At 38.6% G+C, this 23,583-nt stretch overlaps 1 protein-coding gene across 3 annotated transcripts in view; it reads left to right on the top strand.

Moving 5' to 3' along the window:
• Window positions 1–3,261: 3,261 nt before the first annotated feature.
• SFSWAP (splicing factor SWAP) overlaps window positions 3,262–23,583 on the top strand; it is a 108,148-nt gene continuing 87,826 nt past the window's right edge. For 2 of the 3 annotated variants that reach the window (XM_031948388.1, XM_031948387.1), the window contains exons 1-6: window positions 3,541–3,712; window positions 6,589–6,711; window positions 7,349–7,480; window positions 13,222–13,310; window positions 17,208–17,433; window positions 22,424–22,533. In XM_031948388.1, coding sequence (XP_031804248.1) covers window positions 6,690–6,711; window positions 7,349–7,480; window positions 13,222–13,310; window positions 17,208–17,433; window positions 22,424–22,533 — 579 coding nt within the window. In that variant the 5' untranslated portion in view covers window positions 3,541–3,712; window positions 6,589–6,689. Of the gene's footprint in view, window positions 3,713–6,588; window positions 6,759–7,348; window positions 7,481–13,221; window positions 13,311–17,207; window positions 17,434–22,423; window positions 22,534–23,583 lie in introns of all 3 variants that reach the window. The other variant, XM_031948386.1, reaches the window with a different exon arrangement.

The raw sequence follows: 23,583 nt of genomic DNA, 5'->3' as shown, positions 1-23,583 counted from the left end.
TTGGGAAATGACCTGTTTTTACAAAGACAATAAAACATTTTTTTTTTTTTAATTTAATAGCCTTTTATTTACAGGATATATGCATGGGTAACTTTACAGCATTAACAATTGCCAAACCTCTTGTTCCAATTTTTCACCTCTTACCCCCCCAGCCCCTCCCCTAGATGGCAGGATGACCAGTAGATATTAAATATATTAAAATATAAATTAGATACACAATAAGTATACATGACCAAAACATTATTTTGCTGTACAAAAAGAATCAGACTCTGAAATATTGTACAATTAGCTTGTGAAGGAAATCAAAAATGCAGGTGTGCATAAATATAGGGATTGGGAATTCAATGTAATGGTTTTTAGTCATCTCCCAGAGTTCTTTTTCTGGGCATAGCTGGTTCAGTTCATTACTGCTCCATTAGAAATGATTTGGTTGATCTCAAAACATTTATTTTTAAAATAAAAACAAAAAAAAATCAATAAAATTTTTTAGAGGAGACATTAGGGAATAATGTCATCAGAGACTGGGATGTCAGAGAAGGCTTCATGGAAAATACTGCATTTGAATTGTGCTTTAAAAGAACAGTCAAAACTGAAGAACATTAGCAGGTCAGCATGTTATCAACGCCAACTCCTTCTTCATTTTTCTTTACTTACAGATAAAGAAATCAGGCCAGAGATCAAGTGGCTTGTCCAAGGCTACATATATAGTAAGAGGCAGAGCTAAAACCCAGAACCCATAGCTAGTACTCAATTCATTTGTGAATTGTGGTGAGCTAAAGAACACAAGATTCATCTACTGCACAAAGCACATGTTTAACATTTTCTAAATGTAACTTGCAGCTAGAAGAAACCTTCTAGGTCATCCAATCCAACCCATTTATTTTACAGATGAGAAAATGGAGGTTCGAAGAGGTTCACCCAATGTACCTTAGGCACAGCTGGAATTGGAATTCAAACCTTCTGATTCCAAATTTGATTTAACCATATTACTCATCTGCCAACCAGACAGGAAAATACAAAGTATGTTAGGAGAGAGGTAATAGTGAATTGTTCATTTTGGCTGACAGAAAGTGATGAAATAGGGTTCAAAAATAAGGCAGCAGCATAATGAAGAAGGCCCCATGTAAGAGGCATAGGAATTTAAATGAGAGAAAAGGAAGTCACTAAGGGGCTTGAATTAGAAGATTCATATGATCACATGCAAGGAACAGCAAACAATGAATCACAGAACATAAGCTCCATAAAGAACCTTAGATTCCCCCCCTTCCATTTTACAAAGGTGGGGGAGAAGATAGGTGGCTTCTAAGATAAAATACAATCACCATCACCCCATCACACTCCCCTATGCCACTTGAAGCACTTCACATCATCTTTCCAGGCTTATTTTGGCTTTTCATTCACTTTAATTTCTGGCCAAGACAGTCCATAAGCTATTCCTCAAGGTTGGCAATTACTTCCCAGACTCCAGGCCATCCCCCTTATCTAATAGGCACCCCTTTCTCATCACCATCATTTGGGATCCTTAGTTACCTTCAAGATTCACTTCAAGTGTCACTTCTCCCAAGTCTTTTCCTCCTCTTCCTCGATGTTAGTGTTCTTCTAGATTTATACTATTTACTTATCTGTGTTTCATGTCAAATCCCACAAGTAGAATTTAAGGTTCTTTATTTTCAGTTTTGCCTCCTGAGTTATTCATGCCCCAATTTTTAGCACAGTCCCTTGTAATTTAATAAGTATTTCTTAAGCCCCTACTATGTGCCAGGGTACCGAACCCAGTTGCTGAGAAAACAAAGCCAAACAGTTCCTACTCAAAGAGATTACATTGTATGCTTTGTGTTTACTTTTGTATATTCTGTAAAAAATAAAAAAAATATATATACATAGTAATTTCTAGAGGAAAGGAGGGGTGTAATATGAAGGGAAAGTCAGGCTGGTAAAGAGGGTTCTGGGAGGTACAAATGGAAGGGTAGAGAAAGAGGGATAAGGACACCGAAGAGATGAGCGGGATATCCACGGCTACCAAGAGTGGTAGTAAAGGGAGGGCCCTTCAGCCCAGGCAACCGGTAATTAAGAATCAAGCCACGGGACAAGAGGCACCATATGGCTGAGTTGGAACGGAACTAGCCATGACAAAGTCACAAAAATGTCACCCACCAAAGACTTACTAACGGCCGATTTTGAAACAGGTATAAAGACAAAAAGTTTACATTCCTCACTCTGACGGATCCTATATTGTAGATAAAGGAAAAGATCATGGGGCCAAATCCTTCATTTTACAGAGGACAGAGTAGGCTGGATTTTCAGTGAGAAGATCTAGCGACCCCGGACAAGCCTTTCTATTTCTCTCAATCTCCGTTTACTCATCTATAATACAGCTGGACTATATTATTTCAACAGGGTTCGGCTTTGGGGAGGGGGGTTAAGGAGAGCCGGGGAGTAGATATTTCCAGTTTCAGATCTATGACCATGAATGAATTTGCCCCAAGCTCTGGAAGGAGTGAAAGGTGAAACTCGAGCCCACCGGCGCCGTGACTGGTACATCTATTGGACCGAGCAGAAGGCAAGACCTCCTCCCGGCTTGCGGGTCGGGAGAGCTGATAGGCCCGAGAGGATAAGGGAGGTAAGGGCTTGGGGACGGATGTCCCGGGGCGGGAGGTGAGCGGTGGAGGACCCTCTCAATACCCGCGCAACTCTAAGCGACTCATGGAAAATGCCAAATACGGGCCTAACCGACGTCCGAGGTCCCTTTCGCCTCTAAAGCTAAGCAGACCTTTGGAAAGGGGAGGAAGAAGGAAAACACTCAGCTCGGAGGCAGCAGGATGGACAGAATGACCCGTCCCCATAACCACCCACTCCCGATTCCTCTGCCCCGACAGTCTCTAGCCTCGGACACGGGTCTCGCACGGCCGTAAGGGTAGATTTCTCCGCTCCCGGTCCTCCTCCTCCTCCTCCTCCTGCTTTTCCACCCTCCCCTTCCCGCCGCTCTCCAAACTTTTACTCCCCACAGCTACAACTACAAACCTCGTTCGTTTTCGCATTTTCGACACCGGGACAGAAAGTCAAACGAAAAACAAAGGGAGAAATAAAAACTAGAAACCAAGCCCGAGCTGGCGCGCCTTCCCCGGCCAATCTCCTAAATCTGCCAGAACCACCCCGATCTGGGTCGCGATTTCCTCCCTCTCCCCCGTGTCGAATCTGCATTTCCGCGTTACTGACACCGACCGCCGGAAGCTCCGTCATCCCTCCGCCGGAAATGGCGCTCCCGCCATTTTGTCCTCCGCCATGGCGGCGGTATTGAGGCTGCGGCCGGGATGTGGCGCTTCTGACTGACGGGGCTTGACGGCCGAGGAGGGGACAGCGGGAGCATCCGTGCGGCCGCCGGGGGCGCCGTGCCCGCCGCCATGTACGGGGGAGGCGGCGGCGGCGGAGGAGGCGGCGGCGGCGGCGGGGGAGGCCGCGGGAAAGGCGAGCGGAAGACCGGCGCGAAGGAGGAGCCCGGGCCCGGCGGCGGCAGCGGCGGCGGCGGCGGAGGAGGAGGAGGAGGAAGTGGAGGCGGCGGCGGCGGCGGCGGCGGCGGTAGCAGCTGTCGCGTGGAGCTGCTGGTGTTCGGCTATGCCTGCAAACTCTTCCGCGACGATGAGCGGGCCCTGGCGCTGGAGCAAGGACAGCACCTCATCCCTTGGATGGGCGACCCCAAGATCCTCATCGACAGGTCGGTGCCTCCCCGCCCCTCCCCCTCCTCGTTCCCCGCCCCTCCCCCGCCGCCGGCGCCCCCCTTTCTCCTCCCAGCCCCCCCTCTTCTCGCTCACTTGGTTCGGTCCGATCCAGCGCCCGTCCGCGGCGGGCGAGAAGGGCATGAGGCCGCCCCTTCCCTGCGCTCGAGGAGCCGCCAGCCTCGGGACGTCTCCGGCCGGCTCTGGCCAGCCGGTCTGCCTTCTCCTGCCCCTCCCCCCCGTGGGGGGAGGGCCCCGGGCCGGGGGGAGGGGGTCACTCGGACGTGGCCTCTCCCTCTCCCTCGCTCTCTTTTTGGTTGTCATTGTTGTTTGTTTTTTTAAATGAGGCTGGGGGCGCCTCCCGGGGCAGCGGGGGCGAAGGTCGCCTTGTGGTTGAGGGTCGCGGATTTGGAGACTGCGGCCGGAATCCTGCACCCCTCTCCCTTTCCCTGAGTCGGTGATGTGTGAGGCTAGCGGCCGGTCCGCCGGGCCAGGCTGGAGACGGGGCTCAGGCCCTGCGCGGTCCCCGGCTCCTGCGGGTGACCTTGAGCCAGTCACTGCCCCCCGGGACTCGGCTCTCCCTCCCTCCTCTTTCTCTGGACCCCCGCGCTCTCCCCCTTTCGGCTTCTCCCCTCCCCCGTCCCTGCCCGTTTCCTGGGCCTCCGTTTGCCCCTTCGCTTTTTCGGCTTCCGTCTCCCCTTTAAAAATGGAAGGGTGTGCAGCAGTCCTGGTGAGGAGGCGGCGGCGGCGGCGGCGGCCGCGCGGAAGTTGTGCTTGGTTTGGGCAGCCCGAGGCCTGGGCCCGGGCGCCAATGCTAGGGAGAGAGTCCTTGAAGTGGAAGGCAGTCTTTGCGGCCCGCCGGGGCAGTGCTCGGAGCCGCCTTTGGGCGGGGGGAGGCCGGCGCCGCGTCTTTTCAAATCAAACCTGCCCGAGGGGTTGCACTGCTCGGTCCTGGGGAGGCGACGCCCGAAGGTCTTTGATTTGAAAACCGTGACATTGCATGCTGTAGATGGTTTGCTCCCCCTTTGCCCCTCTTTTCCTTCCCCTACGTGGGGTTCTGAAGCAGGGTTTTGGCAACAGAACTTCTTGGGCCTGGATTGAAAACCTAACAGTGTGACAACTCTTAGACTATGGAATAGTATCTCCAAGGGAAGGAAGCCCATCGTTTGAGACATTTAGAACTGGATTCTACAAAGCCCTGGAAAATGTACTGTAGGGAACAAACGTGAACTGGCCGGGATGGACTACAGTAATGACCTAATGGGTCTTTTCCATCTCTAACTTTTCTGTTTGAAATTAAATGTAGAAATCAAGGACACGCTCAGGGAGATGATGTGACAAGTGAGATCAGACCAGAATCAGATGTCTTTGTGTTCTGCTAAAACTTTGTTGTGTATTAAACTATGGTTTCTATTTCGTGGTAATGCTCATCCTTGTTGGGAGCTCATTTTTCCAATGCTATTATTTGTTACAAATCAGTTATTAAGTGTGGTAATTGATGAAGATTGAACTCTTTATACAGTTTTAAACCATACTGCATATGATTTGGGGTAGGCCTTCTAAAATTATTGGGGAGCAAACTCTACACATGTGAATGTATAATTTTTTAAAATAACAATTTACATTTGTAAGTTAAGGAGGTTTACTTCTAAATAAAATTCATTTTGAAATTAAAAGAAATGCAGTAACCCTTACTGACTCTGGAGTTTGAGGTCTTGGGTTCAAATCCTGCCTCTGGTGCTTACCCATGTGGCCTTAGGCAAGTGGCTTAACCTCCCTGAGCCTGTTTCCTCATATGTAAAATGAGGGGGTTGGACTAGATGACTTTAGGTCCATCCTAGATCTAGATGACTTTATGGTCTTGTACTTTGGATTTTTTATATTTTCTAATACTTAAATGATGAACAATTCGTCATTTTTATTCATGGCAAACTCATTAAAGATTTAGAGCAGACTTCTGTTTGTCATTTGAGTCTTTGAGACCAAAAAATCTGGGTATTTTAAAATTTGCAAACTCGTATCTTACTCAATATCTGAGAGTTGGCTCCATTAAGAGACTTTGGTGTAAAATTATGCATGGCCGAAAACACTATCTGTAGTTTGCATTTAGCTGGAGTCTTATCTATCAGTTCTTGAAGGCGAAACATATAGGTGATATATTTGTGTGTCCATTTCCTTGGGGTTGGGAGAGGTGGTGATCTGTTTAGAAGAAATAAGCTCTACTGCATCTTCTTATAGTTTTGCTGTATATCTGGTGAACCTCCTTAAACTGCATGTATATGTTACTGTTCCTATTGTATGTGTGTCTCTCTATCACATAACCCAGAACTTATTTCCTCAGCCAAATGGCTAGGGGACGAGCCTAGCCAAGATTTTACCTCCAATGGACGCAAGTTTCTTTGGTGAAGATCTCTCCTGAGAGTTCGGGACTAGCAGAAAGAAGCGAGGAAATTTCGACCGTTTGGTTCTTTCGGATAGGTATTTATGTACTCGGGTTTGTGTGAATGTAAGCTACAGTATTTGACTTTTCAGAAAAAAAAAATTTTTTTTTTGCAAGTGACATTGAATGGTTGGCAAAACCATAAACGGTAAGAACTATTACTGATATGGATCCCATTAAACTATTAAAGGATTCTTTGCCTTTAATTGTTAACTTTATCATCATAGAAAGGGATTTAGACTTTTATTAAGATAACTTGAACTTAACAATAGGCAAGAAGTAACTAGCAAAATTAAATATAAATCTGAGATGAGTGGCTGTGTTTAGTTTAAATATTTTTGATTTCTTTATTTATAAAGGGTAAGTATTTTAAATAATCACACACAAAACCTTGATCTTAATTTCTCTACATTGACCAGTTTGTTCATATTACAGATATGATGGACGCGGTCACCTGCATGACCTTTCTGATTATGATGCTGAATATTCCACATGGAACAGAGACTACCAGCTTTCTGAAGAGGAGGCACGAATAGATGCCCTGTGTGATGAAGAGAGGTATTTAGCCTTGCATACGGACTTGCTTGAGGAGGAGGCAAGGCAAGGTACTGCTCAAGAAAAACTTACTTAAGCAACAAACTTTTTTTAAAAAATTTAAGTATTAAAAATTTACTCCCACTCATTTTTTATACTCACTCTTTCTGATATTATCTTGACAGTACCCAGTGGATTGGAAAAACAGGAGTCTTTGCGTATCTGAGAGGACCTCAGGATAGTTTATATGTAGAGCCACAAAGAATTTTCCCAGCTTTTGAGGGCAGACTGGGATTTGAAAAAAAAAAAAAAAAACAAAACTCTTTTAACTGTTCTTCTTTAACAGTATCGTATCAATTAAACTTGATGTTCTTGTCTTTGCCTTAACAATCTTTACTACAGTTCTTAATCCCCAAGTTTTCTTAGCAGGAAGAAATTTTCCACAAAAGACGTGTATTCTGCTATCTGTGGGTAAAAATGTGCTGGCAGAAAGTACATATTAATAGAAGTGATGTGTAAACTTATAAATTCTACACCTCAAAGTGAGGTTGAAAATAGTGTTGTATGCTTTATTGATAGCTACAACTTTTGACATTTGCAGTTTTCTGTAGTCAATTTCCTTTGTGTTAATAAAAAAAAAAAACTCATGTTTTTGTTCAAGAGGAAGAATATAAGCGACTGAGTGAAGCCTTGGCAGAGGATGGAAGTTATAATGCAGTGGGATTCACTTATGGCAGTGATTATTATGATCCTTCTGAACCAACAGAAGAGGAAGAACCCTCAAAACAAAAAGGTAAGAACAGAAAGAGGTAATGTTTTAGACAATAGGCAGTAACAACATTTATGTAGCATTTTACAGTTTTCAAAGCACTTCACCTGTATTATTTCATCATGCCCTGGGAAATAGGTGCTGCTTTTATTTCAATTTTACAAGTAAGGAAACTGGCTGAGAAAACCACATACAACTGGAAAGCTTCTAAGAGTGGATTCAAACTGAGGATTAAGTATTATTTACCTCCTATGCCACCTCAATACCTCAAGAGTTTCCTTTAATTATTTGGCACATTTGTGCAATAACACTTTTTAAGAAATCTTAGTAACACCAATGAAAAGTAGTTAGAGACTAAATGGCAGCATCTTCTTTTCTGATAAAAGAAAGAGGACATACTTAATTAAAATTTCCTTTGGACTTGCTATTTTAGACCAAGTTGCCATATTCTATCTTTGCAGATTGGAATAATAATAATAATAAGTTCACTCTCTGAGTTCTTCGTGTTACCTAATGAATAGCACTGAGATAGATTTTCTTGTAGGATCTAGTTTTTGATCATGCCTTTTACTTTTCCTACCTTGTGGTAGGCCTCAGTTTCATAATGAGGGAGTTGTACTACATGGCTTCCAAGATCCCTTTTAGCCCTAAAATTGTTTTGTAGTGGTGGATGCAAAGGGGGTTGAAATAATAAAGTTCTGTCTGAGTGCTTTAACATGGCAGAAAAGCCAAGTTATCTGCCCAGAAATGGCTTTAACGGTACCTGATAATTTTATAGAAGTTAGTTTTAAAGTTCAATTCAAATGCTACTTCATGAGCCTTCTCTGATTAAATAATCAGATAGTATTTACTCTACATCTTGTAGGTTCTAGGCACTGGGCTACTTTCTGGGGATACAGAGGCAAAAATGTCCCTTCAAAGCACATAACATTCTAGAGACACAGATATTTGTGTGTGTATACTTGTGTACTACCTCTTTGGGGAAGCCACTGGGACTTGGGGCTTTCAGGAAGGCCTCATGGAGGAGCTTTGAGCAGAAATGAGAAGGAAACAAGAGCTTCAGAGAGACAGGGGAGACAAGTCATGAAGCATTTATTAAGCACCTTTTATGTGCTAAGCTCTGCCCTCTAGAAGCTGACAATCTAGCAGGAAGACAGTACTGAAAAAGAAGCTGAAAGGGAGAGGTAGATAGTATCCAAGGTAGAAAATAATCTGAGCAGGTGACTGTTTCAAAGTTGATTTCATCTTGCTGGTGAATGATGAGTTTCTGGAGGTTATGAAATTTAGGAGTTTGGCCTGTAGGAAATGATGAGGGTACATTATAGATTGCCTTCTTTAATGAGATATAAAATGTCTTGATTATCCTCTTTTTTTTTTTTTTTTTTTTTAATTATAACTTTTTATTGACAGAACCCATGCCAGGGTAATTTTTTACAACATTATCCCTTGCACTCACTTCTGTTCTGATTTTTTCCCTCCCCTCCCCCAAATGGCAAACAGTCCTATACATGTTAGATATGTCACAGTATATCCTAGATACAATATATGTATGCAGAACCGAACAGTTCTCTTGTTGCGCAGAAAGAATTGGATTCAGAAGGTAAAAAAATAACCCAGGCAGAAAAACAAAAATGCAAACAGTTTACATTCATTTCCCAGTGTTCTTTCTTTGGGTGTAGCTGCTTCTGTCCATCATTGATCAATTGAAACTGAGTTAGATTTCTCTTTGTCAAAGAAACCCACTTCCATCAGAATACATCCTCAAACAGTATCGTTGTTGAAGTATATAATGATCTCTTGGTTCTGCTCATTTCATTTAGCATCAGTTCATGTAAGTCTCTCCAAGCCTCTCTATTCATCCTGCTGGTCATTTCTTACAGAACAATAATATTCCACCAGCCATTCTCCAACTGATGGGCATCCATTCATTTTCAGTTTCTAGCCACTACAACCAGGGCTGCCACAAACATTTTGGCACATATAGTTCCCTTTCCTTTCTTCATTATCTCTTTGGGATATAAGCCCAGTAGTAGCACTGCTGGATCAAAGGGTATGCACAGTTTGATAACTTTTGGGGCACAATTCCAAATTGTTCTCCAGAATGGTTGAATTCATTCACAACTCCACCAACAATGCATCAGTGTCCCAGTTTTCCCGCATCCCCTCCAACGTTCATCATTATTTTTTCCTGACATCTTAGCTATTAATTGTCCTCTTTAAGAGAATTAGGAACCTATTGGCATAGGTTAGAGCCAAGTTTTATAGGACTTTGAAAATAAAATAGCGTAATTTGTGTTTGAACCTAGATACAAAAGAAATCACCAGAGTTCATTAAGCAAGGGAGATCAGAACTGTGCCATAGGAAAATCACTTTGACAACTCTGTGGAGGATGGATGGAAAAGAAAGTCACTTGAGGCAGTGAGGCTAATTATTAGACTTTACAGTTGTCCTGGTGATATAAGCCTGAACTAGGCTGGTGGCTATGTGAATGGATAGAAAGGAGCAGAGGCAAAAGACATTACAGGAAGTAGAAATTGTAAGACTTAGCAAAGGAAAATTGAGTTATGGATGACTCTAAGATTGCAGAACAGAACAAGTGAAAGGATAGTGGTATCGCCAAGAGACATAAAATTTATGTTTGAAAGGAAGCAGGTTTGAGTTGAAAGATAGGAAGTTCTTTTTTGGACAAAAGTGACATGTCACATTTCAGATGTCTATAGGATGTCAAAATAGTTGTTGAAGCAAGACTAGATAGAACTCGGGAGACTTAAGCTATAGAGAGAGAGAGACAGACAGACCAGACAGACATCTAGAGAGAGTCAGTGTGATAATTATAACCCATGAGAGCTTCTAATGAGGTCACCAGGAGAGATTGTAAAGACAGAAGAGTACTCAGAGACTTGTGGAGCATCAGTGGTCACAGATCACTTTGAATCTCTTTGATGAGCTAGCATGTAATATAGCATATTATTCCCAATTGTATTTATCTTATCTCCCTACCAGTCTTTGAGATCTATGGGCATCTATGAGGACCTATTTCATTTAAATTTGACTCTTTGCCCCTTTTTCCCTACCCCTCCTACCACAATGTTGTAGGTATAGTAGATACTTGATTAATGTTCCTTATACTGCCATTTCAAAGGGGTGTCAGTGGATTTAATATCTTGCAGTGCAGAAGTGTCAACCTGGTGGCCCAAACCAGGTACAAATGTAATTGGATAATGTTTAACAAGACAAGTAAAAATACAGTATAACAATATTTGAGGTTTTCTAAATCAGGATATAGAGGCTATACATTGTTTGACATCACTTATACAGTGTTGATCAGTATTTGATGTTATTAGATTAATAGTCCAGAAGTATATTATATCAACTTAAAATGGACATTTGTAAGGTTTACAGAGCTAGGAAATAGATGTCCTTTGGGCAGATCATTAAAGTCAAATCCCTGTTTTGAATTGATTTCTCTAAATGTGCCTTCTGCATTCTGCTTTTGCAGAATAGATAGAAATGTATTTTATAATAAAATAATGCTTAGTGTAATATCTTAAATATAATAATAACTTATTTACATGAAACTTAGCTGTCAGACCTCACTATTTCTAAAACTCTATCAAGAAGTACCAAGAAAACAAAGTCTCTGGATAGCCATAATGTCATATAGCCTATATGCTTTTCTCATGGTTGAGGCTCTTAAGAGCTGATTTAAGGTTACATATAATTATAACAAATTTGTATATTTGGTTCCAAAACCCACAACTGCTCACAGGCAGAAAATTAGTGAAAGATGGGGATGTAGACACAATGACTAGTAAAAATTGATTATAGTCATTCTAATACCAAATAAGTAGATTTTTTTTAAACCTGTAAACTCAAAAGGCTCAGTGTTTTGACATCATGGGGCAAATAGCACACACTTCAATTGACCTTAGGACATGGCTTTTTTTTTTTTTTTTTTTTTTTTTAACAAAGTATAATTAATAATTGTTTGCCTTGAGTCACCAAAAAAGGATTAGTTTCTTGATTAGTGTATCTGAGTAGAGAAATGTGTACCATTCTACTAAAATGATGGAAAATGTTTAGTTTTTGGTATTTAAGGCTATTAAACCCTCACTTATCTGGGGGGGTCCATCTTTTCAGAGCATCTTATTCCTTAAGGTTTTGTGAGGCAAAGGTTCTACTATAGTACCCTGCTTCCAGAAAGTACCAAGCATTTTCATACATTTCATTTCTTCTTTAATTCATTATCCTAGGACAGAGACTTAGAAGCATTAAGTGAAACATGGAAAAAATGAAACGGGCAAGAAGGGAAGGATAGTACTACTGCCGATACCTTGATTGTCATCTCTAATATTAGCTTCTCACCAATCTAGTTAGCAAATCAGATAAAATAGTGGAATATCAAATAGCCAAAGACAGTTCCTTTGTAGATATGTGGGAATGGCATGGGGTGAGGTTGGGAGGGGGTGTGGGATTACTTCTGGCTTGGGTGTCATTTGGAAACTTTCTACCATGAAGGTGGGCAGTTGATCTCTAACTTAGTCTTAATTGCCTGTGACACTAAGAAATGAAGAAAATTATCTTTAGCTACCCAGCTGGTCCATGTCTAAAGCCAAGCTCGAACCTCTTCTTGATTGAGGTCAGTCTCATAGTCCAGTACAAGTGGTTTTCTAGAGAGGCTTCCACATTTGCGCTATGAATATATATTTATAGCAAAAACATTTTGTACATGTATGTAATAAAGTTGGTTTTCATAGGATGAAGTTGGCTTTCATGAATAAATGCACTTCCTCTTAAAAAGCAGCATAGTTGAAGGAAAACTGTTGACTTCAGAAATAGTTTTTCTTTCATATTTTTATACATATTTTAGACCATACTCTTTTGCAACAAGCCTTTTTGCTTGGTGAATACTGAGAAATAGAAAAATAATGCATAGTATTGCATATAATGACCTTACATGAATATAGTAGAACATAAACTCCTTAAAGCTTATAACTTGAGTTTTTAAGCTTTATGTCTCTAGGTCCTAGGCATGAGCCCTGTTAGACAACAAAAACATTAAAATGCTTGTTGGGTGAATGAAACAAAATAGAAAATATATTTTAAAGTTGGTGGAAGAAGCACAACTCCCTTGATAAAGAACCATTTTTATGGTTATTCCAAATGATCTTTTGTACATTACTGACTATATGCGTTCTGCCATTTACTGTCTGGATCTGTCTAAAAACTGTGAAGTCACTCTGCTTTACAGCTTGGCTAATGAGACATAACCAAAGCACATACAATAGAGAACCATATACAACAACATATAGAAAATACTGAACCCTTTATTTCACATTATGCTACAGGAATTCAAAGAAGGTAGAGATCAGTCTAGGCTGCAGGAATTGGGGCAGTGTCATAGAATCGTGAGACTGGGAGCATTGGGATTCTTAAGAAGAATGGTCTCTAAGGAGAGAGAATAGGCATAGTAGTCAATGTAAGTAATAAGAGAAGTGGCCCAACAAAGGAAAATGAAGTTTAACTTCTTTCTTCATTTTTTAAAATAAACTTAAGTTGTGTTATTGAGAAAACTTTGGTGGGATCAATTAAAAAGTTCAACAGTGGCAAGGTTTGTTTAGTTGTTGATGATTTATGCATGATACAGAAGGAAAAAAAAAGATGTTTTAAGTAGTGTGGGCAATGACTTGCTGTTGTTTTGGTTTCTATTTTTTATTGAATTTCTATTGTTTTAGATTGATTCAAGTTTTTTTTCTTTTTGCAGTTGAAAAAATTGAGGCAGAAAACTCAGAGGAAAATGAAGAACCTTTCATTGCCCCTTTAGGATTGAATGTGCCTTCCGATGTGGAACTGGTATGTGAACTTATGTCTAATAAGAGGCATTTGTTACCATATTTTCATAATATTTGTTGAAGAATTCAGATTCCTTGCTCGTCTCTTTTTTTTTTTTTAAGAGTGCTTGCAAAGAGTTTAGGAAAAGAAACAAATTATTCCTGTCATTTTCCACTGGAGAAACAAAAGGAAAAGCTGCAGCCGAATAACTTGATTTTTCTCTTATTCCCACCCTAGACCCAGGGGATTGGGAGAGGAGGAGGAGTGGAGAAAAGGGAGGGAGGGAAGAACATCTTGTAATATAATATGCATAATCAAGTAAAACAAATTGCCACATTTTTATGTGCAAAATTGTGTTTCATTTTTAATATTTAGTCCAATACTTCAGTGTGAGGACGTGAATATGTTCAGTTGGTCATTGCATTGGTTGGAGTTGTTAATTCTTTCAAAGTTGGGTTCATTTTTACATTGTTGTTTTTTATAAAATCATCTCCTGGCTCCTCTTACTTCAAATTGCTTTAATTCATACCAGTCTTCCCACATTTATCTGAAGCTGTCTGTTTTATCATTCTTACATCACAGTAGTATTCTGTGCAGCCCATCTATCATATTTTGTTTAGCCATTTCCAAACTTACATCCCTTTAAGTTCTAGCTCTTTGCCACTACAGAAAGAGCTACTATGATTACATTTCAGATTCTTTTATTTGATTTCATTCATGTGTAGGCCAACTGATTCTTAAGCATCATTTAGTAACTTCAGAGGCATACTTGCAAGTTTTTTCCAGTCTAACTGGACCAATTCACAGCATATGAACAAACCTGTTTTTCTATAGCACCTCATACATATAATTGCAGAGTACTTCCATTCCACAAAATCCTGGTGTTCCCTCTAGGTAGGTTGACTCGCTGTTCTATATATGGGATAACCTGAATCATGACTTCTCTACAACAACTGGTTAATGGCATGATTAAGACTCCATAATAATGCAATGTTAGCAGTCCTCCTAAACAGTTTTCTTTGTATTAAACTGATGCTTTTCAATTAAGGATATGTTAAAATTGGCTTTTCCAAAATCACTGTATGGAATTTTTAAAAGGTTACATCAGAGTGTGGACTACTAGATATGGTAGAAACTTTTTGTCTTGCTACTCAGGGTCCTGCTCGGAACGCGTCTCCTTCCCCCTCTTCTTGTCTTTGTAAGGCATATTTCTTTCCACCTTCTAATCGTCTCTGTGTTCTTCTCCTGGCCTTGCTGTTTTTATATCAGCTCTCCCCTGACTTTCCCCTGATCCCTCTCCTTCAGATTACCCAAAGCTTTTCACATTTACCCATTGTATTTTTCACCTGCTTTGTATCATTTTGTAGGTAATTTTCCAACAACTTTTTTTCTTTTAAAAAAAATTTATTTAAAACCTAAATACAAAATTAAGGCAAAAAACATATTGCCTTGAGCACAGCAGAACGTAAAAAAAGATTCAAAATATAAAGCAATAAAATTACATTTCAAGAAAGCATATATAATAAATGTCATACATTGTGTTCAAAGCTATCCATCTTTGCTTCCTTGTAGTCTTTCCCTTGTTCTCAACTATGTACTATTTACTTTATTCTTTTTCTTCCCTTCCCACCAGCTACAATTATGCACCAATATATTTGTACACATATGTATACATATATACATACATGCATGTTGTATGTGTATGGCCATACTGTGTTAGTTTGTCCTGTTTCTGTGAAGATAAACTTCTAAGTCTTTCCATATTTTTCTAAATCCACCATTTCATCATTTCGTGTTCTACAGACAACATTCCAGATATCGTCTAGTTTAAATAGTCTAAAAGAATAGAGTGATATGGCTGACTTATAATGTAATGATCCTGTTTTTCTCTTGTGATTAAATCTATTTTTTAGCTTTAACTTTGAGATAATGATTATTTTCACTGCTTTTTTTACCTAATAAATTCTGCTCCTGATCTTTAGTATTATGTTTGAACTATTAGCTTTCTTCCCTCATCTAATTCCTGTGTCACTTCTTGGATCTCATTTGTATAAAGGATTTAATTTTTTTTACCTTTTTCTACCCAATTTTGCTTTTTAGGATCATAATATACTCAACTTTATCCCAATATTTCTTTTAGATTATCCAGTTACTAATGACAAATTTAGACATAGGGTTTACATTTCCATCTATAAAAAATAAAGTTTCTCCTTTCTGAGTTCCTTGTAATTTGTTTTTGATGTTTACACTATATTTTTTTTGTATAATAAATGTCATTTTCTTTTGTTATAGTCTTTTTGCAACAAAATCATGTCTGACAATATGTTGAATGTTCTTTTTTCCCCCTGTTCAAAATTATTCTTGACTTTGCTGAGTATTATATTTTCAACCAATTCTTTTGCTCTTCAGTGACCTGTACACTTTTAGTGTAGCCATTGCTGAGTCTTGTGTGATTCTAACTGTGGTTCTGCCATTTTTGAATTTTTTTTCTTGTTCCTCACTTCCATACTCCACCAAAAGAGTCTGCAATTTTCTGTGTATAATTATTTGAATTTGTCCATTTCTACCAGAAATCCCCTATTTAAAAAAAAAAAAACTAAGTAGAAATTATTATTTCTGACCAACTGACCAAAAACAAATGTTCCTTATCTTTCAAATTGGTAAGCTATTGTTATTAGATTCCTGCTTGCCTATGCAGTCTTGTTTAGAGCTGTTAATTCTTTGCATAGTATGGCTAATAATGGTAACACCATAATTGCATTTCAAGACTTGTGCTCATTGTTTGCTGTCTTGGGGATGGGTATGGGGAACTTAGGAAGAGAGAAAGGGAAAAAGAATTTGGAGCTCAAAGTCTTACAGAGATGAATGTTGAAAAAATACATGTAATTGAAAAACATAAAATACTGTTAAACAAAAAATAAAAATACTTCTGCTTTTGTAATGTCTTTATAAATTAAAGAGATTACTTTAGATGATCTCAGAAGTCCCTTCCAGTTCTAAAAAGCTATAAGAAAAAGGTAATATAGCTGTAGATAATCATACTGTGGTCAGATCATAGAAAAATAGTGCTAATACTTATGATTACATTTCAGGACTGCTGCTTTTGAATTTTCTTTTAGAATGCACTGTCTTAATATGATATTTGACAGAAATCATGTTAGTAAAACATTCTTCCCATTTTTCTGTCATCCTAGCTGTTGTGTAAAATTGCCAATAAATTTTATTTTGTACGACTAGATATAATATCATTATAAAAATGTTTGATTTTAAGATTTTTTGATTAATGAGAAAATTTTGGTCAGCAAAAGCAGACTCTACTAGGAAAAGTGATGGATGTTATCTGAATGATTGTTTTTAAGAGAGACTTTTTCTAATAGCCTTTTGCTGTTAGTCCAAAGGATCTAAATTAGTCTTTCAGTGTTTCATCAAACACAGTACCAAGTTTTAGTGCTGAAATACATAGAAACAAATATGACAGAACATAAATTTGTAGTTATTTATCCTTTTTAAGTACAAAACTTGATTGGTTTAGAAATGAAACTTTATTTTTATGGAGAATCTGAGCAATAAAAGTTAGCAAGCTTCTTAACTTCCTGGTTTTAATGAGTATTGTTTCTAATTTCATTTTTGAGAGCATATTAGATGTAGAGATTTAAAATTATATTTTGTTAAGGATTTTCTGTCTCCAGCTCAGCAAACATTTACTAAATGCCTGCTCAGCAAGGGGACAGTGGAGAACATTGACAAAGTATGCCCTTCTTGTTGCACATTTGTGAGCCCCAGGGTCAGCCTTTCCTGGTGACTTTGGGGAGCTCAGACTGGTATATGGTATAGACCTTGTCCCAAGAAGCTGGTTGAGCTGATGTGCCCCTAAAATGGTACTGACCACACATGTGAAGATGCTCGTTTTTCTTGTAGCCGCCAACAGCCAAGATGCACGCTATCATCGAGCGCACCGCCAATTTTGTCTGCAAGCAGGGTGCTCAGTTTGAGATCATGCTGAAAGCCAAGCAGGCCCGCAATTCCCAGTTTGATTTTTTGCGCTTTGATCACTACCTCAACCCTTACTATAAACATATCCAGAAGGCAATGAAAGAAGGGCGATACACTGTTCTGACGGAGAGCAAAGGAGAAGAGAAGAGAAGTATGTATGCCTCCTTTTGTTTTCTTTCTGAACTCTAGACTGTTGGTTCCACATTTCCAGCCAGTTTTAATGTTAATAACTGACCAAAAAAAGAACAAGAAAAACATTTCAAAACTCCATGGGTTGAAATTTATACTTTAAAATTAAGAGACCATATTTCTTTAGGGCAGTGTTCTCCAGACTGTTTATCATACACCCCATTATTTCTAAGATGCTTGAATGGTTTTTTAGTATGTGTATATTTAGTAATTTACAAGCTACATATTATGTACTTTATAAATGATGTGGAAATAAACATAAATGATAATTATGTACTTTATAAAGTAAACATTGAAAAAGGATAGAATAAAGATTAAGTTATATTTGATCATAGAGTTAATAGAGCGCCATTGAACTTTTGAGTACTAGAGAAGCATAGGCAGATCTGTGTACTAAGATGTCATTTGGGCAACTGTGATGGATGGATTGGGTAAGGGTACTCAAGGCAGGGAGATCTTACAGAGATCCCCATGAGATGATGGTAAACTGGAATGATTGTCATGGATAGAAGAAAACTTGTTTGAGAAATGAAAATAGAAATGTCAGAATTAAGCAGCTGGTTAAACATGTGGAGTGAAGGGTCAAAGGTGAGGGATTTGGAAGTGTGACAGAAACATCAAGAGTAAGAGTGAAATTTTGACTGGAGTGAGTTGGGAGAAATGACATGAGATCTGGGGTGCAGTTCACAGCCCCATCCATATCTGCTTATTGTAGGTGACAAAATGAATGACGGAGATTCAGAACTCCTAGTCACTGATAATTGCCCCTAAGCCAAATCTCACCCTTGACCAGTACTGTGATGCCTACAGTAGATAACAGCGGATAGAGAATTGTTCTTGGAACCATCTGAAGGACTGGGAAGGGGGTGAGGGGGAGGGGCAAGTCCCTTTACTTCAGCTCCTTTCCTGATATGTAAAGTAAGGATAATAATAGCATTCATCTTCCAGCATTGAAGCATTCCAGCATTTGAAGATCAAGTGAAACACCATACAAAGTACTTTGTTAATACTAGCTAGCTGTTGTCCTTATTGTGGAGGGGCAGGATATTGTGTGGGTGTGTATTTTCCTGGTCTTACTTGCTGTTGTGAGCACCTCATTTAAGTCATAATTGCCCTCAGAATCCATGCTGTTCAAATGAGGAGAGAAAGGGCAAACTGGAGAAGTACTAGAACTACTAGGGTAGGGATAATTGTGGTGACAACAGGTCCATGATTTATCATCATGGAGAAGATGGGATGTAATCATCCATCTTCCCACCCTCTGATTAGTTGGTTTTTATCCCTCCACTTTAGAGATCACTGTTTTATGATGCCTGTAAGAAATGACATTGAACTCTTCATTTCACCCATAGGACAGTTCATAGTTTATTTTCACATTGAATAATAAAATGAATTTGACATGCAAGAGCAAGAGTAACTTAAATTTGATGCAGTATGCTGGTGCAAAACCAATTTTCATCAGAAAATAAAAAGGTTGTAATAATTTGCTTCTCTCTCTATTGTAACTACATACTTCTTTCTATTGACATTGACTGAAAAAATTGAAACCTATGCTATCTTTAACCCAAATGTTGAAATAAAAAATGGAATTATGGATAGAGGGCCAGCCTTAGAGTGAGAATAATAATAACCTTTATACTAATTCTGCTTGTGGCTCCTCCCTTATTTACAACAATTTCTGTAAGTAAAGCTGGCCCACAAACTAGATTCTGGCCAGTTGGAAAACTCCCTTTTTCCCTTCTTCCTTCCTGTTCTCCTTTCCTTTCTCCTTCCCTTTCCTCCCTCTGTCCACATAGGGTATCATATCCTTACTTATAGATACTCTTAAAAGCATTCTTTTCTTTTGCACCTCTGAACCCTAACAAGATACGGGGCTTACTGGCTAGAGTTCTTTAGGACCATGCTTGAAATCAAAACCTGATTCTCATTGATTGGTCACCATTAGGTTCCAGGTCAAGCTCCTTTTGGTCATCTTTTGGGTACTAATTGAGTCAGATTGAACCTAAATAACAGTCAGTTCTGCTTTGGCCAGAAACCTTGAAGGTCCTCACCTGCCAGATTCATTTATTTATTTGCTTATTTATTTATTTATGGCTTAAAGAAAGTGAAGGTATCTCTCAAGCTTAGAAGAACCTGGTGTAGAAAAGAGGAAATTCTTTGCTTCAGTTGCTACCTAGCATTAATCACTAAATTAGTACAGTTTCAGTCAAACTGAGACCTCTTGAAGACCTTAGCTAATAAAGGCCAAGGATTCCCATTGTATTACCAGGACTATCTCCAGTCGATCTGATCTCTATCTGGTCACTGGACCCAGCTGGTTTTGGAGGAGAAAGTGAGGCAGGAGACCTTGCCCAGCCCTCCCTCACTTAAATCAAGTTCATTTGCATGTCATGGCATCACTTCCCTGATGTCATGGTTCTCTTCAAAAACAAAAAAAATAAGCAGCAATTTATAATCCTGGACAAACTGCTTAATCTCATGGTCCTCCAGAAAACTTTACTGTAAGATGTAATAACCCAGGAAATTACATACGTGTGTGTGCGTGCGTGTGTGTGTATGTAAGTGTAAAATTATCTTTATGGCATCATTTGAATTTTAGGATTGAAATTTAAAATCCTCAAAACCCAAAGACATTTGTTTGATTTATTATTCTTTATTCTGGATTATTTTTGTGTTCTCTTGATTCTAGAATATGTTTGATATTCTTACAATGAGGACAGCTAACTATTTTAAATAAAAATTCACAGCAATCTACAGAAATCTTGTTAATTAGAAGAAATTGTATACATTTAAGATGAATTCTTCAATTGGATGGTACTCCAATCTCATTAGGGAACAGAATTTTATTATAGAACATTCTACCATGGTGTGTTGTGCCTCTCACACACTCCTCCAATTTTCTAACTACATAGATATTTGTATTCTATTAGATCTACGGCCTAAAGATGTTTTTTTATAAATATGAAATGAATTTGAGAATTGGCCTCATTTATTTTTCTATACCAGATTCAGTAAAAACTTACTCTAAGACCTTTTTGTGTCATGGTGTTGACATAGAGTTCTCAAAGGCTCTGCCAAAAGACTACACCAGGTTCTTCTAAGCTTGAGAGATTTTAACTCTATGATGCATTTTGGTCTCCAGGCACCAGAATGTCTCCTCACTAGGTGGGCCTGAAGATGAGAGTTACAGCAGATCTTAAAGATAATATGCTGCAGAGAGGTTGTAATCTGTTCAGTAAGAAATGTCCCAATACTGATGGAACTACCAGTTCTTGAAGTAATGCTTGTGCTCCTAAGACAAACCCCCAGATTCAAGCAGGAGCAACCCTCCAAAGAGCTCTCCTTCACCCCAATGATGGTCACGTCTTGTTCCATAAATAAATACCCTTCCATTAGGATTTTTTCTAGATGTCTTGACTGCACATCGATTTTTCATTCTGTTATCCCCAGTCCATCCAGTGGCTGTACTTTGCCAGCCCATGCCTTAGTTGTTGATTTGATTACTTCCAAATCACTCTAGTTGTTTTATACAAAGTTTCTTGGCTTCTTTCAGTTCCAGACTCCTGAATGATATTCTCAATGTAGTAGGTGAAAGATGAAATTAATGACAAAAAGATTTGCGCTTCCAAACTTAGGATGTGTTAAACAATACATGACAACTGCCCAGCAAATCAGCACCAGTTGCCTTCTTCAGCTTTGGTACTAGACTCTTGATACAAAAGGAGACAGATTTTTATTAAAAACAATAAAGGCCACTTAAGGAAAAAGAAATGGTTCAGCTAAATATAATATTAGGTAATCTGATGTCTAATTAGAGGAAAGATTAGGGACTTTCCAAATTGGGAAGGGAAGAATGAAGGTTAGTGCAGTCCCTGAAATGAGAAAAAAAGGTATCCCACTTCCCCGAGTAACTTGATTATAAACAGTCAAAGAAACATAGAAACAATATTCGATCAGTATGAGACCAAATTTTAGATAATAACATGAATTGCTTGAGATGTATAATTCTAGGGAAATACCTGGCATCAATCATAAGATCTTACTGGTTCCTGAGCAGCATAACTTAAGTCCATAATTAAAGGTCTCTAAGCATCAGGTAGAGGTGGGTCTAGTTTTTTCTCAGTTCCCACAGTTGAATAAAGTTTGCTCACAAGACAAAAGTTGGACTAGACTCATAATTTAATAGAAGGGGGAACTAAGGTAGCTCCAGAATTGAGTCACAAGATAAAGTAATTTCCCAATTAACCACCTGTCCTAATTCCCTCACTAATGAATGAAAGGAAAACAAATTTCAAATCAATATGAGAAAGAAATTACTAGCACTGAGAACTGCCCCTAAATAGAATGGGGACTACTTTGGTAGGCAGTGAGCTCTCTCTCTCCAAAGGTCTTTGAGCAGGGACTAGATAAAACCATTTGTCAGGTATGTTGTGAAAGGGATTCCTTCTTAGTTATAATTTGGATGAGATGATTTTTGAGGTGCTTTTTGACTCTTGAGTTTCTAAACTATATAGGAAAGAGAAATTATTCGCATTTCTGAGATTTTTATAAATTAAGGCTTTATTTTATAAACTTATAAACTCCAGTATAAAAAAAAAAATACTCTTTATTAATTTTGTTAATCAGGGCTAACCCCAGTGGGATTTCAAATGGAGCAAATTAAACAGTTTTCCTGACTTTGCCTCCCATCTTTATAAAGGTGAAACCAGATTCAAATAAAGAAAGTTTAGCCTGTAAAGGATGTAGATAAGGGGAATCATTTGATTTGGTTCCAAAGGCCAATGTTAAATGTCATTTTTAAGCAGGAGATGGTTTAATACCAAGGTAATAGGGAATAACTTCCAAATGAATATTCATAACAGCATATAAACTATTTAATTTATCTACATTTTGATAGAACTATAACTTTATTCAAACTTTGTCAAATTCTAAAAATGTGTTTTTGACTTAAGATTCAGGGGCCAACTCAGATGATGACGATGATGATGATGATGATGGTAATTACCTACATCCATCGCTCTTTGCTTCCAAAAAGTGCAGTCGACTTGAAGAGCTTATGAAGGTTTTTAATCTTAATCTTGAATTTTATTTCTGTAGCTGTCATTACAAAATTATCAGGATGCTTGAAAATTTGACCAAATCAATATTAATATTTATGTAGTTATAACAGTAGAACTATTCATTTTTATTGACTTCTAGTTTTGATGAATTAAGCCTAGTTTTCTTGGTAGTATAGAATATTCTTTTCTTAAATATTTTACATTATTCATAGCACATTTAAAATAACATGTCTAAGCTTTTTTCTTTTTCCACTGCCTATTACCCAGCCACCTAAGTTAAGTCTTGCAAGTCTTTATTATACATACCTTTTGGGGGACTTATATTAAGTTTCAAGGAGCTGTACTGCTTTTTAAAGTACTCCAGTCCCATTACAGATTTGAGATTAGAAAATTTAAGCATTTTTTTTATATTGATTGAACTTAAATATTCTAGGAGTTGGAAGACTTTTTTTTTTTTTTTTTACTAAATTTACTTTGGTCTTAGTTTAATTATTTTAGCGTAATATAGTTAGAATGGCCACTTCAGCAGCAGCAGAAATGTACTAGACTCATGTATGGTATAATTAACTTGTGCACAATAGCTAATGATACCTGAGGCCGACTGTTTATTTCTGAGCCTTTGTGGCTAGGCTATTCCTAGGCTTTTTGCTTAAGATAGACATGTGGCTGGAAAATAAAGGAGAATATAGGAACATTGTTTTTTCTTTTGTCTATGCTGTTCTGCTACAGTCGAGAATTGGTTTTTTCTCTGCCCAATCCATGTCATAAAGAAGTCAGTGGAATTACCCTGCCCAAAATTCAGGTCAGGCAATCTGCCAACCATAATCTGAAAGAAACAGAAATTCATCAGACATACTTAGGCATATAGTTTCTAGTAAGTCAACATGGCAGATGCCCAGAGAATGAATAATCCTTGTTCATCTTTTACTGATGATACTTTTGAAACTCAATAATTAGAATCCATAATTGGTTCCCTTAAATGGAACTGTTTTACTGTCAAGAATTTTATAAATGCTTATCTATCTATTAAGTGATTATTAATAAATTTGGAG

Source organism: Sarcophilus harrisii, chromosome 1, assembly GCF_902635505.1.
Source record: "Sarcophilus harrisii chromosome 1, mSarHar1.11, whole genome shotgun sequence".
Lineage (NCBI taxonomy): Eukaryota > Metazoa > Chordata > Mammalia > Dasyuromorphia > Dasyuridae > Sarcophilus > Sarcophilus harrisii.
This window is presented reverse-complemented; position numbering and strand designations above follow the sequence as displayed.